The sequence below is a fragment of the Prinia subflava genome, chromosome 17, assembly GCF_021018805.1.
Source record: "Prinia subflava isolate CZ2003 ecotype Zambia chromosome 17, Cam_Psub_1.2, whole genome shotgun sequence".
Classification (NCBI taxonomy): Eukaryota; Metazoa; Chordata; class Aves; order Passeriformes; family Cisticolidae; genus Prinia; species Prinia subflava.
In genome coordinates this window covers 13,436,937-13,452,916 of record NC_086263.1, presented here as the reverse complement: position 1 = coordinate 13,452,916, position 15,980 = coordinate 13,436,937, and the positions used below count along the sequence as shown (strand labels likewise).

The 15,980-nt window shown below is 42.9% G+C and overlaps 1 protein-coding gene across 2 annotated transcripts; it reads right to left on the bottom strand.

The window, feature by feature from the left end:
* Positions 1–212: 212 nt before the first annotated feature.
* ARPC1A (actin related protein 2/3 complex subunit 1A) lies at positions 213–15,410 on the bottom strand. Of its 2 annotated transcripts, none has more exons than XM_063414302.1 (10): positions 15,262–15,410; positions 12,012–12,116; positions 11,148–11,252; positions 9,057–9,279; positions 7,276–7,383; positions 4,254–4,466; positions 3,000–3,075; positions 2,631–2,824; positions 1,680–1,770; positions 213–611 (listed from the first exon to the last, which is right to left on the bottom strand). In XM_063414302.1, the coding sequence occupies exons 2-10, from the start codon at positions 12,073–12,075 to the stop codon at positions 573–575; spliced, it is 1,113 nt and encodes a 370-aa protein (XP_063270372.1). In that variant the 5' UTR covers positions 12,076–12,116; positions 15,262–15,410; the 3' UTR covers positions 213–572. The 2 variants fall into 2 exon arrangements, with proteins under 2 accessions (XP_063270372.1, XP_063270371.1); XM_063414301.1 differs by having other exon boundaries at positions 12,012–12,093.
* Between the last annotated feature and the right edge of the window lie 570 nt (positions 15,411–15,980).

Genomic DNA, 15,980 nt, shown 5'->3' with positions numbered 1-15,980 from the left:
CCCTGGAAGAAGCTCATCTGAATCTTCACATCCAGATCATAAGAATGCCAGGTCTGCTACCTTTAGAACCTTTCAGTTAAGATGAACTTCTCCTCTTTTAAAGCCATAAAATATCAGTGCAGGGTTTTCCCCAACCCTGCACTGTTTTTTTCTGCCTCTCTCCCAATTTCCTTAACATCTCTTTGTTAATGAATAAGCATCAAAACAAAGAATCAGTTTTTCTCTTTTTTATTATTATTATTATTTCTAGCAGACAATTTACATAAAATTCCCCTTTTAAGTTAGTGATTCATAACTTCCTGCAATAAACTACTTAAGGAGCAGCTTTGGTAAAGAATGGAATGAAACAACCAACCAAAAAAAAAAAAAAAAAAAAAAAAAAGAACAATCACAGCTGATTTTGAAACCAACACAATTCACCAAATTTAGATTCAAAAGAAAATCTGCCAAGCTGTATTTTCTCAGTGTTTCAAAATATTTCACCTTCCTCCTCCTCCCTTTTCAGTTTTGTGCAGATGTGGGAGGTGTCTTCTGTCAAGCAGTTTGTCCTGCTAGGTCATGGAAATCCATCTTTACATGATTCGTAGCCCTTGGATGGAGGACTCTAAAGTCTTGAAGGAGAGAAAAAAAATCTTAATTACAATCTGCTGCAGTAGCTTGAGTTAAATAATTCAGAGTAAATGCTAACAAAACCACGTAAAAACCACGAATATTTGAAATTAGACTCAGTCACAGAATCCCAGAATGGTTTGGGTTGGGAGGGGCCTTAAAGCTCATCTTGTTCCAGCCCCTGCCATGGCAGGGACACCTTCCACTGTCCCAGGCTGCTCCAAGCCCCGTCCGGCCTGGCCTTGGACACTTCCAGGGATCCAGAGACAGCCACAGCTTCTCTGGGCACCCTGTGCCAGGGCCTGCCCACCCTCACTGGGAGGAATTTCTTCTTTAAGTAAAAGATTTCTTCCTAAAGCAAGAGCCAGAGACCACAGCAGTCATTCCTTTCAAACTCAGGCATGTACAGGCCAATGATACAGACCTGAAAGTGCACTAAAGCAGCTCAGGATCACCTCAACTCTTGTCCCCACAGAGCACAGATAATCTATTCTTTCCCTGAATCAGCCCCCATATTCCAGTTTTGGGAAGACCAACAGGGACCTCTGTTGGCCAGGCCTGAGCAAAGCAAGCATGGACATGAATATATCCTTTAATATTGTATTTTCCTGCTGTTAGAGACAACTTCTTACTCCTTGGGTAAGTTAATTCTGAGAGGACAGGACCATGTTCTGCAGCAGGACAATGAGCAGAGTTGCATGGGATGAGAGAAGGAAGAGACAGGGGTTTGTGTTTTACAAACTGTCCCAGCCCAACTGTGGCTGAGGCTGGAGAATGAAAGAATTAAGGAGATTCCTATAGGGACATTCAGTAATTCTATTAAAAAATAAATCTGTATTAGCACCATCTGCTTAACAAACTGCATCTGCATTTATGCAGATTCTTGGATCAGTTTTTCTTATGGACTTCGTTAATGGTTTTGAATATTCCAGTCTGGATTTCCTGCTGCTACTAAAACCTGGCTTGGGGCTGAGCCCCAGGAATTGATACTACAGATCAAAAAAAAAACCCCAAAAAACCCACCACTCCAGCTAGTTCACATAAACATGGCAGTAAAAGCACATTTTTACCTTAAAATCCCAGATGGTCATTGCTCCGTCGATGCCGGTGGTGCAGAATTTCCGACAATCCCGTTTGTCTATCTCATAAATAGACACTTGGCTGCAAAGAGACAGTGAGAGCTCCAACACCCATTCCTGAGAGCCAAAAAACTGGGAAATTTGGGTTGAATTCTACTCCTACTCTTTCAGATGGAGACATGACTACACCAGAGCTTACACTAGATTCTTGGTAGAATGCCTCAGAAAAATAAGCCAAGAAAAAGATGCTGAAAGCTCTTTAATGGCTTGGTGAGACTAAATGTTTTCCTTTAATACAGAGAAATTGCTCAGCATCCTCTGGGGTCACATAATTTTTTTAATGCAAAGATATTTTACCCAATGAATGAATCCTTTTGATTAACAGAATGGTGGAATGGTTAAGGGTGGAAGGGACCTTAAAGCTCACCCAGTTTCACTCCCTGCTATGGGCAGGGACACTTTCCACTATCCCAGGTTGCTCTAACCTGGCCTTGAAAGCTTCCAGGGATGGAGCAGCCACAGCTTCTCTGGGCAACCTGTGCCAGGGCCTCCCCACCCTCACAGGGAAGGATTTTTCTGTATGTTTAACCTAAATTTCCCCTCCTTCAGTCTGAAAATAGCGATACATAATTAAATACACATGGCAGTAACACCTGAAAGAGGAAGCTGGCATGTGAATTTCAGGTGGATTTTGCACAACACCACCAGCCTCTTGGGAACTCCCCACATATTTGATAAGATAAGCTGTGTCCAAGGTACACAACACGAGCAAACAGCTGTAGCCACGTCAATGATTAACACCAGCAGCCACGTAAATCCCAGAAACAGAGAGCTGCTAGGGAAAGCCTGCAAGGAAAAAGGGATACAAGCTACACCTCCCTGGCACAGCATTCCTGGGGGTGGAGAAGGCTCCCTGCCCTGGTGCTGGCAGGGGACACTCACGTGATGCTGTTCTGGTGCAGTGTCTCCAGCGTGGTGTTGCGGTCCTCCGTGGTGGCTCTCTTGTCCATGTTGCGGAAGCGCTCCATGGCGGAGATGTTGCGCTGGATGTTCTGCTTGGGAATGTCCAGTTTGGAGACGAAGCTCAGCACGCCACGCTCGTCACAGTTGAAGAGCATGGGGCAGCAGTCGTGGCCCTGCAAGCACAGAGGTGTCAGGGACAGCACCCAGCACTCCCACCCTGCCCCTCCAACAAACACCGACACCAGGGCAGAGCTCGTGTGTTGTTGTTATTGACTGTGCAAAACATGGGGATTCCTCCCCCTCCAAAACACCACAAAGCTCTGCAAGGAGGAAAGAGCAGACACTTACAGCTGCCACCACGCTGTTCTCAGAGACAAAGGACACGCTCAGGAGTGGGAGGAACTCTGTTTTCAGCTGCGAAACCCTGAGCACAAGGACATTTGTTAGAGGGATTCACTGAAACCTCTCATTTTCGGCTCTAACAAAAAACAGGCACCGCTCCCACGCAAGGAGTGTTGAAAAATTGTTTGACAGCTTGGCTGTCCTGTGGTGACAACAGAATTATTGTAGTTTGTAATAAAAAGTTTCAGCCTAATGAAAGTGTGCTGGAAGATTGATAACTAAACCAAGTATTCCAGGTGAAAGGCTAATGTAACCAAACTTGTGTTTGGTTACAAACAGGAGCAAGAGTTTAAAAGGAATACCTCCAAAAATGTCTGTATTGATGAAGATATTTATTTCATTTGAATATAACAAACATTTGAAGTTTTGATGCTTGACATCTTTGTAGAGGGAAAAAGCCTTGATATTCACTTCAGTCAACTTTTGCGATTTAATGACAAATAAAGAGAATTCTTAAAAACTTTATAATGAATGATATTCCCTGCCAGGTACTTATACAACTGTGGTGATAAGAACCACAATTCAGAATGAATCCCAGCAATGCCTGGATGACTCCAGACACTTCTGCTACCAAAACATATGGAGAATCTCATCCCTCCTGGTTGGAAAGCCAAGGACACTGCAAAGTTATGCAGATCAAGAGGAGGAGCAGAAGGAACAACTGTTAGTAAAATATTTTGTTGGATTGGAAGGTGCAAGCTGAAACCTTGTATCAGCATCACCTTAAAGACAGAGGTTGAAATTAATATTTAATGAACTTATTTTCCAGATTCTGGTTGGGGATGGGGGTCTTAGTTCTGCAGTGAACATGTTTCTGGATTCTCTTTGAATTGGGAATACTGTCTGGAATATTTTGTATTGCAAATATTGTTTTGGAAAAGGAAATATTGTTTCCCTGGTTACTTAGTGGAACATAACCTTTTTCCCAAATGCCTCTTTTTCCCCCAAAAATAAATTTGCTGTACCCTCACTGAAGGATTCTTACAAAGAATTTAAACTGTATCATCTAAAATTCACAGAAACAACCCTATTTATAGAATATTTATATTTATATAAGCCTCGAAGAGACTCCTGGAATCTACACTAAAACAGGCAACAGAGGCGCGAGCTTGCAAGCCTAATATTCCACACAGAATCACGGGATCATTAAGGTTGGAAAAGACCTTTAGGACATCCCAATACCAGCAGGGGGATACTCACATCATGTTTTTGGAGGCATCAGCCACTGACACGGTGCTGTCGTGGCTGACCCAGGCCAGGCGGTTGCCGCTGGCGGAGAAGCTGACGCTGTGCACCCACCCTCCGCTGCCTGCGCCCCCAAACTCCGACATCAGCTGCCCAAAAGGCATCTTGGAGCCCCAGGGTGTGCTGGCTGGCTTTTCATCCACTTCCTTAATGTAAGCAGAGAACACCCTGCAAAGAAAAATGTTTAAGTGTGAACAAAGAGAGAACAAAGTTCCTGGGAGCACGGGATGCGTTTCATGCTGGAAGCGGAGAGATGTGTCCTGATTGTCCCGAAATAAAATATTTGGGTGTCCTTAAACAAGCCTGGAAGCAGCAGTACAAAGGGTGTAAAGCACACAGGTTCCTCATAAATGCTGTTTTTGTAGCCCTCTCCCTTTTTTTCCAGAAGATGGCACAAAAATACACGTTGTCAGTGCATGTTCCCCCGTGCCAAGATTTCCCTTTCATCCTTTTGCGGTGCTAACAGCTCTCCGGAGTCGATCCTTCAGTTAGAGAAAACCCAGGAATGGCACTGTATAATTAGAAGCTAATACAAACACCTACAAAATTACCCACTTTTTAAGAACACTCCCGTTTTAGCAGGATTTCAAAGAAAGAAATGTGATGTTCTAACGCTGGCAAAGGAGCTCTGAGCCACCTTCTTCCGGCTCATTATTGCAAAAATGCCTTGAAAACCTGAAATACCACAATGTTTTTACAGGGTTTTTTTTTTTCCCAGCACTACAATTTTCAAGATATGTTTAAATAGAAAGCCTCCCCCTTTCATCAAATTCCTTCTGCATGATTCAGACATGCCACAATATGGTATTCTTGACTGTTACCATGGAATTTAATGGGACGTCACAGCCATAGGATTTGAGTCCATTGAACAGGAGGAGCAAGGCAGCTACACCATGCTACTACCAGAGGGAAAATAAATCAATGTAAATGAAAAACTATGATCAAATATTCATGGTTGCAGTCACACACAAACAGGAATTATTTTATAGCGAGTTTAAGGAAATGTAGCTCCCTCTTTCCTGCTTTTTGTCTCTTTTGCATGTGTGGGGTAAGCACTTCCCAAAGTACCTACATCCACCTTATTCAATAAAGCTGCTCATTTGCAATGAGAAAGGTTTAACTGCAGCTATATTAGGTACAGATTTTCAGGGAATTAAGTATGGATATATATTTGGCTCTATCAGTTCAAATATAATCTAATGATAATCCTTTAAAAAACCGAATTTTATAGAGCCACCTAAAAGGAAGGTTTCTTAATGTATGGAAGTAGGACAAGATGTTTAAAGCAACAGCCTTTGACACAAGGCAGGGAAATCGTACCTAAGTAGGGAAGACCTTGAATTTAACTGCTAGTTAAAAATATAAGAAGTCTTTCCCCTTATTAAAGTCTCCCTGTCTTTTAAAACCAAAATCACCTCAGCTTGAAGGTCCCAGCCTTCAAAAAATGTTGGGAAATTACTTTCATTCCCTCAGCAAGAACATAAAATCATACTTATGTGGTGCTTGTAGCTACAGATACATATATATTTCAGATAAATATAAGGGGAGTTCATTTATCTTGGCCAAGCACCAAAAAACTCTGCTGAATACCCAGCAATTTGCTGCCTCCTGCCCTCCATTCTTTCCCCAAAATATTTCCCACTTAGCTGCTTATTACGTGGCAGTGGCTCTGGCAGATCCATTTCCTAATTCCATCAGAACAGGTGCACACTTCAGTTATCTTTATTTTTTTTAAATATGGAACTGAAGGGAGAACTGGAAATCTAGAGATCTGTACTCATAATTTACAAAAGAGAATAGTTTTTCATGGTTTTGGGGAAGAACAGAATCCTAGAATCCCAGAATGGTTTGGGTTGGACACACACACACATATTTCAGGTGACCTATGTTAAAGTCCTGAGGTCCTTTACAAAACAAAATTTAAAAATTTTTACATGTGAAAAGTAGCTGCTTCTGTTTCACATCACCTGTTTTGTGACAGGAAGTGAATACATACTGTTTATCTAATTAAAACTGGAAATAAGGATAGAAAGAGGAGACAACTGTCTCCTCTCTTTCCCAGCTTCCATTTAACATCTTTCCTTACATGAAAAGGTATCAAAGGATGGGGTTTAGATGCAAAGGTTTCATTCTGAAATAAGGAATGTAATAGTCAGTCCCACCTCCCCCTCCCACTCCTCCTTAGTCATTTTTAGTACACACTTTGAAGCTTAAAAATTGCCCTATTACATAAAGAAATTAAGAAAAGAAGCTTTCATTATCATTCAAGGTACAAAGTGATTAAGTCAATGTGGATTCAAGTCAGGCCCTGCAGACTCCCCATGCAGAGTTCCCTGCAGTGACCCCAATCACTCAGCACAGAGCAGTTTGCACAGCCCATCCCTCACACTGTAATTTCACAATCAGTGAAAAGTCTCCCCCATCCACCTCCCCATGCCAATCTGCCTTTAACAGCCTTTTTTTTTTTAATAGTCTTCAAAAAAATCTCTTCTATTGTGTTGAGTTGTGGGTGGATCAATTCCTTGACTCTGGGGAGGAAAGAAGGAACTCAGGGAACAAAAAGATGGGATAATACCTTTGGAAATGGCCAGTTACTCTGAATTTTGGAACTGCACCATTAGGATATTGCTTTTTAAACTCTTAACTAGCAGTGTTGGTGTTCTACAAGATGACACCTGCTAATCTAACTTCAGCCTAATGACCAGTTCTCAGCCTAAATGCTGTGTAATGCTGGGAAGGAACCCACTAATTCCCCAAATTCAGGGGAATTAGGTGTATCCATGCTGGCTGTCCAAAGTCAGGACACAGCAGCACCAAAGCCAACGCTTCTCAAGCACAATATTTTATTTTGGCACCACCAACAGTACACAATGAGCCACCTTTTATTCTAATAGCAAGTGCAAATACCTGATCAAGCTCAAGCTACTGATTTGATCCAGTAACCCAAACTGTAGATTGGTGTTTTAGTTTCTCTCACCTGCACTTGAAGTCACAGGATCCTGCAGCCAGCAGGACATTGTTGGGGTGCCAGTCCAGGCTGAGGACAGTGGAACGAATGGGCTTTTTAATGTGTTTGCTCACCCACCTAAAACAAAACCAAACCAAAGTAAGACATAAAAATTTATATGAACGTATTCTACCTGATTCCCACACATCCATGAAGCACTCCTCAAAAAGATCACTCCTTGTCAATGACTAAACACATCAATTTTAGAAAAAACTTCATACCTAAATCTTTTACATTCTCTTGTACAATCTGTGAACTTTATGGTTAGCTTAATTAAATTTTCAAATATTATGAACAAACTCATTAAATATATATCTCCTCAGTTAAGTCCCATTCCCCTTCAAACTAATTTTTAAAATGCATCAGATGGAGCTCCTTGATGTGAATTTTGCCAGGTCTGCCAGGTCTCTTTCCCCCAGTGAACACCAGGTCAGCTGTGACTGTGACACTGAGTTAAGCAGCACAGTTTTCATGGCTCACCAGGTACAAGTCCTTCTCCAGTCCTTCCAATGAGTTTTATGGTCACATCTCTTGCCTATTGACTTTTCTAGTGTTTAAAAATACAATAGCTATAAAACACAACAAGAAAATGGGGGGACTGCCAATGAGCCAACCAGTGCATTCATCTCAATTATCTGCAGTGCAGTGCAAAGTGGTCCTGCTGCTCAATGCATCAATAGTGGCCTAAATATGTCTCAGCAGATTTGGTTTATCTGAACTATTTACAAACTAGTAATGAAATCTATTATTCACTTGATGGCCTTTGAGATGATGATGCTTTTTTTTTGATTTTACTTCCATCAGGCACAAGTTTTCAAGCTCACAATTTACAAATTATATTTCTTTAGCATACGGAGTCTTGATTCTTTTGCAGACAAGTGAGGCAGAGAAAAAATATTGATAAGTGAATATGCTGGAAAGCATAGAAACGATCCAAAACAATCTTTAAAATGTATTTTGCAGATGGTGTCATTGTTTTTCATCTCCACATGGCAGACTGCACACAAGACACCTGTGTTTTTGTGCCTGTTTATGCAACCCAAAGTAAGAGATAGTCCCCACACTGATTTCAGCTACAGGTGATACAGCAAAAGTAGCTCCAACATGTGCAGCTACAAAGGGAGGAGATCAGAGGCATGAAGTTTAGATGGCAAAATGAGAAAAATGTTAATGGTGGAAATATCTTTGTGATATTCCTATATCAAATCTATAAACTGTGATAAAAGTACATGGCAAAGTGCAGAACAGGTTGATGATCAGCTCAAACATCTTCTAACAGACCACCCTGGAGATGTGACAGACTCAAACCTCTAATGACAAGAAATGGCCCAAAATAATAGATATGGAAGAAAGACTCAAGTGAAGAAGTCTTCATTCATTCTGGCATGAAGAGGGGGAAGGAAATATTTATCTCTTTTCAACCATACAGTTGTAGTAATGAGATCTTTACTCTGCAGAAATTCTTGCACTTTTAGAAACGCAGCATATGTGTTTGTGGCAGTCAGGCAGAACACATCCACGCCAACTTGTACTGTCTGAAAACAGGCAAAGTCAAAGGCCTTTAGGTGCTACAGCAGAGTGAGGAAGAGAGAGAACCTTCTTCCCCAAACACTGAAGTCCACAGAAGAATGATGAGACCATCCCTCTACATTTTCTGAATATTTTAGGAATTGGTTAAATAGTAACCCGGTTGTCACCATTAACAGCTTCACCTTCCTCATGCAGACCTTAAGGATATAAAAACAGCTCACCAGTCATTTTCAGACTCAAAGTAACACACAGATATGAGTCGGGCTCCACTTCCCACAGCAAACTTGTTCTCCAGGGGTGACCACTTGACGAAGGTGGCGGCCCTGTTGATCCTGAGGATGACCAGGGTGGGTTTCCACACGCCGTCCTTCTGGCTCCACACGTACGCGTTGCGGTCGGCGCCGCACGTCACGATGCGGTCGCTTTTGGGAGCCCAGTCAATACCTGCAAGTGAAGAGCTCACATTCATTGTCCTCTTTAAGGTAAAACAAAGATCACCTCACAGTCCTCTGTCACAGAATCCCAGAGTGGTTTGGGGTGGAAAGGACCTTAAGGATCATCCAGTTCCAACTCTGTGCCTGCTCCCATTCACTGTCCCAGGTTGTTCCAAGCCCTATCCAGCCTGGCCTTGGACACTTCCAGGGATGCAGGGGCAGCCACAGCTTCTCTGGGTAATCTGAGCCAGGGCCTCACCACCCTCACAGGGCAGAATTCTGCCATAGATCTAACCTAAATGTCCCCTCTTCCAGTCTGAAGCCATTCCTCCTTACCTTGTCACTGCAGCTGCTGATAACTGATCACTGAGACAGTTATTACTGTCATGTCATTCATCTTCATCTCTTATTCTCCAGGAGATATTTCAAGCTCTTAGGGATACTTGCTTCTCCCTCTAGCTTTCACCAAAACTGCAGATCCCAAATTCCCAGATCCCAGGGATTTGCTGGCTGAGGAAGCTCTGAGGCCTGGCCAACAGATGGAGCTCTGCAGACCGCCTGTCCACCAGCACCCTCCAAACCTCTGCCTCCTGCAAGATCTCTCTCAACAGCTGAAACTCAGCAATTCTAAAAGTGCACAACCTCTAACAACATTTTGTGCTTGCTGCCAGACTGCAGCCATGATCTAAAGTTGTCAGATTTTTAGCTTAGCAGAAAACTAAGCCAAGAGAGTGAAAAAAGCTCATCCTGTGAATGAGCAAAGGCAGCTCACCACAAACCTGAGTCAAGAGAAGGACCTTGTCCCCTGTGATCGGGAGCTGGGGTGGCAGCAGCTGACTCAGTCCTGTCAGGGGGTTACAAGCAGTTTGCTCAGTGGCTCTCCTGTGTGTAACCACAGCTTAATTCCACTCTTTACAACCACCACAGCGTTTCGTATTCCAAAGGCTCACACTGGGCAGGAAAGCAGGGAGAGCTCTTTTCCCAAGCCATGAATATTTGGCTTCTAACACTAACAGGTACAAGTAAAATGTCTTGGGGGACACAATTTGTAAATGCAGCCCAAGTGACTTCATTAAGAAGCAGGGCCAGTTGTGCTCTTGGACAGCAAGAATTGGAAAAATTGAATAAAGTTCCTGCAAAAATGCTGTTGGACTGATACGTCTGCCCATTAGTGAGCTGAGAAAAGAATTTGCTGCTTTGGGCAAGTGCTTGTATTAATTATGTTTGTTTCTTGAAGAGAATAAAGCCCTTTTAAAAATATCACCATGGAAAAAAAAACCAAACCAGTAATAAAAAGACTGCCACAGGATAATCACATTTTTTTAAAATAACCCCTTGTGACTCAACGTGGCAGCTCTTCTTAATTTTCATTGTGGATGGACAGATACTCTGGGTCTGCAATAAAGGTGTTCACTGATGGTCTTAGTCCAGAACTGACCACTTCAAATGTTTCTACCGTCCCTAAAAAAGGGTATTTATTGTTGTTGGAAACTACAAAGCAAAGCCACAGTCGTATACTTGATGAAGTTTTAGTACTAGCACTTGAAAGGGAGCAGCATGCATCACTGTGACACAACCAGATTACTTCAGCAGACTGAAAATGTGTTCTCATTATGTCATTAGGGATGAAAAATAAGCCACAGAGAAGAAAAAAAATGGCTCAGTAACTTCACTGAATTGTCTGGAAATGAGATAGGGCTTTTCTTCCTAACATTCACTGCATGCAGTTCAGAAAACTGCTGCAAGACTCTCTAAGTGGGAATGCCAACCTCTAAAAAGATCTATTTACTCAACACTTGCAGATTTCCTGTTCAGAACCTCAACTGGAGAAAACAGAAGGGGATGGAAAACTTCACATCTGGCTCAGCACAATCTCACCTGTGATGTGCCCATTGTGTTCCTTCAGCTCATGAGCCTTCACCCACTGGTTCCCACTCTTCTTGTAGATGTGCACTTCATGGTTATTAGGGCTAATGGCAATCTCTTGAAAGAAGAAATAAAACAATCCAATTGTATACAAGGCTTTTTAATAGTAAATGCTATATTTGGAAAGACTTTTCCCATCTAAAACCTTTATTCACAAATTTGAGAGCATTATATGGGCTTTTAAACAAATGGCCAAAATCCCAGGAAAATCTTCAACATTTATGGTCAGAGAATCATGGAATGGTTTTGTCTGGAAGGCATCTTAAATTTCATCCAGTTCCAACCCCCTGCCAGGGACAGGGACACCTTCCAGAACCCCAGGTTGCTCCAAGCACCATCAAACCTGGCCTTGGACACTTCCAGAGATCCAGGGCAGCCACAGCTTCTCTGGGAATCTGTGCCAGGGGCCTCCCCTCCCTCACACGGAAGAATTCCCTCCCAAAATCCCACCTAACCCTGCCCTCTGGCAGTTGGACACTGGCACACACACCATGGCCATCAGTACTGTGCACAGGAGGATAACACATTTGGAACACAATAATCCACATTATATAGAAAACTTGGCCAAGAGGCAAAGCTTTGTGGAACACCAGGAAGACTCAATTACCTCCTGTGCCAGAGTTGGTTTAGAAAAGCTCAGATTTGGAAGACATGTACTTTTTGGATCAGAAGTAGGACATTTAACATGTAGAATGTGTATCTGATCACACCTTCCCTAAACGTGACCCTGAACGTCACAAGATCAAAAACTGACAGCAGAAAGAAAACAGCAATTGAAAAATCTAAATTAAAAATGAAAATGAATGTATTACTCACGAGTACGGTCTCTGTTCCAGGCATGGCAGGTGATTGGCTCCAGCAGGAACTGATGTAGAGACATTCCGAGTTAAAGAGATTCCTATGTTGCAAAAAGTGAAAAGGCTGAAAGGTGTAAAATTTAAAACAAAACTTTTCAAAATGAGAGAACTAATAAAACAAAGTTAACCTTCAATATTTACCAAGCATCCTTCAGTGCAGTGTCACAATTTATTTACAGATCACAAGTTAATAAATATGATAAGGCTGTTCAAGAGTCTGTGCCTGTGTCACACCCCCAGATGTTTTCAGTAGGATGATGGATTTCCATTGTCCCGCTTACATTAAATAATTGCAATTACCCTAAAAGCCAGATACACTTGCTTCTTCATGTATCTTCACAGACAGCAGAGCAAGTTCTCAAGAAATCTAATAAACCTATTAATTTTACTATAGAAATAGAATAATTAAAAAAAAATCTAGGACAAAGCTCAGTGAACTGATTCTAAAGCCTGACATGTATCCAAGCTCACAGGCAGCACTACAACAAAACCCTTTATTCAGGAAGTCAGACTGATGTGTAACTGTGATCTCCTGATATATTATTTGATAAAACCATTTATATTTATCCTAGGGAGAAATTACTAAGATTAGTAATTAACTTACTAGTAATTTCTTCAAATTAATTCTAGCATTGAACTGTTTGATAATCAAGCTTCTGTCCCATGAAACTCAAATGAATCATTGTAGTTTGTGAGTATTTTGTTTAAAAAAAGCTAAATACCTACTTTTTTCTTTTAATTTACAGCTGTTACAAGAGACAGTGCTGAAGATCTGCAGTTGGAGGCACATCCATCAGCAGACACAAAGTTGTTTAAAATGTTTTTATTATATTATCTTCCATCCATTTATGCTGCCTTTGGTTAATACAGGACACGGAATAGTATCTTTTTGAAATTAAAATATTTTAGACATTAAGATATTTTAAGTATTAAAATATAACATTCTATGTGCTGTATTAACCAGAGCAGCATGAATGGGTGGAAGATAACACCATAAAAACTCAGGGTCACCTGTAATAATAAAAACGTGCACAGTTCAATACATCCAACTTGGATTTGTCAATTCCTTTAGTATCTTCCACTAATTTTCCCAGCAATTTATCACTGATGGATGAAAGCAATTTACCCCCACATCTCCATCTTAAAAGAACTATCTCCGTGATGTCATTCCAAGACATCCACACCCATAACAGCCTGGAATTACAACATACCCAAGTATGGCCATGTTAGCAGAGGGTGGAGACTTCGGGACAAGGTAGGAATTTGGAAGCAAACAGGAAATGAATGGCAATCCAACAGAAACTCAGCAGTGAAAGAAGGATGAGCAGGCTCTTACAGAGCCTCAGGAATTACCATCTCACCATCAGTTTGACAAATACCTTGAAAGTGCTCGAGCTTAGAGAAGAGGTGAGACTATTTCACCAATGCAAGTAACTGGAGAGACTTTTTATTTTATTTAGGTTTTTTTTGTTTAAAGAAATTGAGCACTGTTATTCTAAAAATATGCAAATTATGGGTGCATTTCAAATGTACTTGAAACACAATTTTATCAATACGAGCTTTTAGTCCAGCTCACAACTTTAACCAGCATGATTTTCACGGTTCTTATAATAATCACATTCTACCAATCAAATGAAGTATTAAATACACACAGTCCTAGGAAAAATAATTAATTATTTTTTGTTAATGCGAAAATGTTGCCATAATCTGGATTACCTCTGCCCTTGGACATCCATCATTTGACATCCCATGTGTGAATATAAGCAAAACACAACTGCAAAGTGCTTTTTCCAGGATCTTGCTCCAGCTCCTGCCAACATTCAGTAGCAGCACATTTCCATATACAGGAAAAGTTCAAGAGCTGTTCCACCAACAAAGAATGCTCAGCCTTTGCTACTCTTTCCGAAATAAAATGTAAAAATATCCAGTCTCCTCTCCCCAAGGAATGCAGCTATTTTGAAACACTTTCTAATACAACTGTAGTATTTTATTCACAAACTGGTATTACATATAAGATACAGTCCCACCCTACCTCCTAGTTCAGGTATTTTTACTCAGCTGCTCCCAAAACCAATCCAGTTGCATGATCCATTCCTTCCCATTGATTGAGTTACTTGGGCTCCATAACTGGCTATAAATGACCTTTTTCCATGTTGGTTTGGTTATAAACCCATAAAACACAACAATGATGATAACCCCAAAAAGCAGTGCTACTTCTGTCTCCTGATAGTTACGGTGATATTTTCTTTGGGAAGATAAATCTTAAAAGTTTTCCAGTTATATTTATTCCTTACTCATACACAGGCAAAATCCAACTCATATTTCACTAGGGAAAATGCCACTGGCTTTATGATTCTTGACAAATTAATAACCTCAACGCCTTCCTGTCATCCAACCTCAGAATCTCACATGGGGAAGATACTGGCACGACTTTTTTACCAAGTACTTCATGCAGCTCTCCCTGAGTTTTATAGCAAACGGAAAGCAACTGATCTTGAGTTTCAATAAAATATTTTAAAATGGAGAAAAAAAAGGGAAATCTGGCACCTTTGTAGGGCAGTTCTTTCAGTACAAGGCCTGAAAGGATGGAGGTTGGGATGTACAGGACTCAGCTGCTGTCACCTCTCAGTGGGGTGAAAAATACCTGGTTGAAAGCCTGGACAAGCAACCAGCCAGGATACGGACTGGAATTGGAAGTGCAGATGGAATGTGTGTGTGTGTGACAGCGAGAAAGGGATCTTTTTAATCCTTGCCTGTTCTCGGAGCACCTACACCACTCCCAAACACCTGGAAGCAAAGCACCTGCGCTGAAGGACAGCCTCCACCACTGTCACTCCCTCCCGAGTCACTCAGCGCGGATTTCCCGGGGGGTGACTCCTCCCGGGCACCTCCTGCCACAGACACCGCCGGCAGGATGAACCCGCCGGGATGGGCAGGGACTGTGGGCTGCGGCCCTGCCAGCCCCGGGGCACGGCGGGGGATATGAGGGGGCACAGCCGGGGAAACGGGGGGCACCTCCTCGGCGCCGCCTCTCCCCGGCCCCTCAGGGCGAAGGGGTGAGCGGTGCCCACCGCCTCACCCCCGGCAGGGCGCCCGCAGCCCCTCGGGGCAGCGATGCTGCGGTGCCTCCCCCCGCCCTCCCCTCATGCCGGCGGGCCCGCAGGCTCTCCCGCCGCCCGCCGCCCGTCGCTGCCGCGGCCGGGACTCACCTGAGGCGGCGGCGGCGGAGCGGGACTCGCGGACTCTGGGCAGTCAACGCGACTCCGCTCCGGCGGCGGGAGAGGCCGAGCGGGCCCGGCTCTGACACGGGCGGCAGGAAACGCGCACCGCGCCTGCGCCGCCGGCCCGCCCCGCACAAAGGCGGAGCGGCGCCTGCGCGGCCCTGAGGGCGGGGCGGCACCCGCCGGGCTTTAAGGAATTGACAAGGTGAGGAGAGAGATTTAGGGTCATAAAATCTCACCGTCGATCCCCCCCCGCCGCTGTGAATCCTAAACCACATCACCCAAGAGGTTATTAAATGCCCTCAGGGGTGGTGAGTCTGCCGCTTACCTGGGTAAGCTGTTCCAATGTCTGCCCACCCAAACAGTGAAAAAAGAAGTATAACATCTAAACTGATTCTCCAGTGCATCAATTTAAGGCCATTTCCGTCAGTCCTCTCACTGCAGACACAGTAGAAGAGTATGGATCTCACCTCAATACATTCTCCTTTCATATCTGTAGTAGTCAGGAGGACAAAGAAAGAGAACAGATAAAAGCAAAGTATTTCCCCCCACCCGGTTGTTTCTCTGAGGAGAAAAAAAACCCAAAGGTGTGATTATTAATTGTTCCCAGTAGATGACTGCCAAAATACAGAGGTGCCACAATGCTGGATACATACATGAGATTGGGGTCCCAAACAAACACACATAACCCCCGCTACAGAATATAA

Coding starts and splice junctions, on each gene's coding strand:
- ARPC1A (XM_063414302.1), bottom strand. CDS start 12,075: ATGTCTCTACATCAGTTCCTGCTGGAGCCAATCACCTGCCATGCCTGG. Junction 11,253..12,011: donor CTGGAACAGAGACCGTACTC/GTGAGTAATACA, acceptor TCTTCTTTCAAG/AGATTGCCATTAGCCCTAAT. Junction 9,280..11,147: donor ACACAATGGGCACATCACAG/GTGAGATTGTGC, acceptor CTTCACTTGCAG/GTATTGACTGGGCTCCCAAA.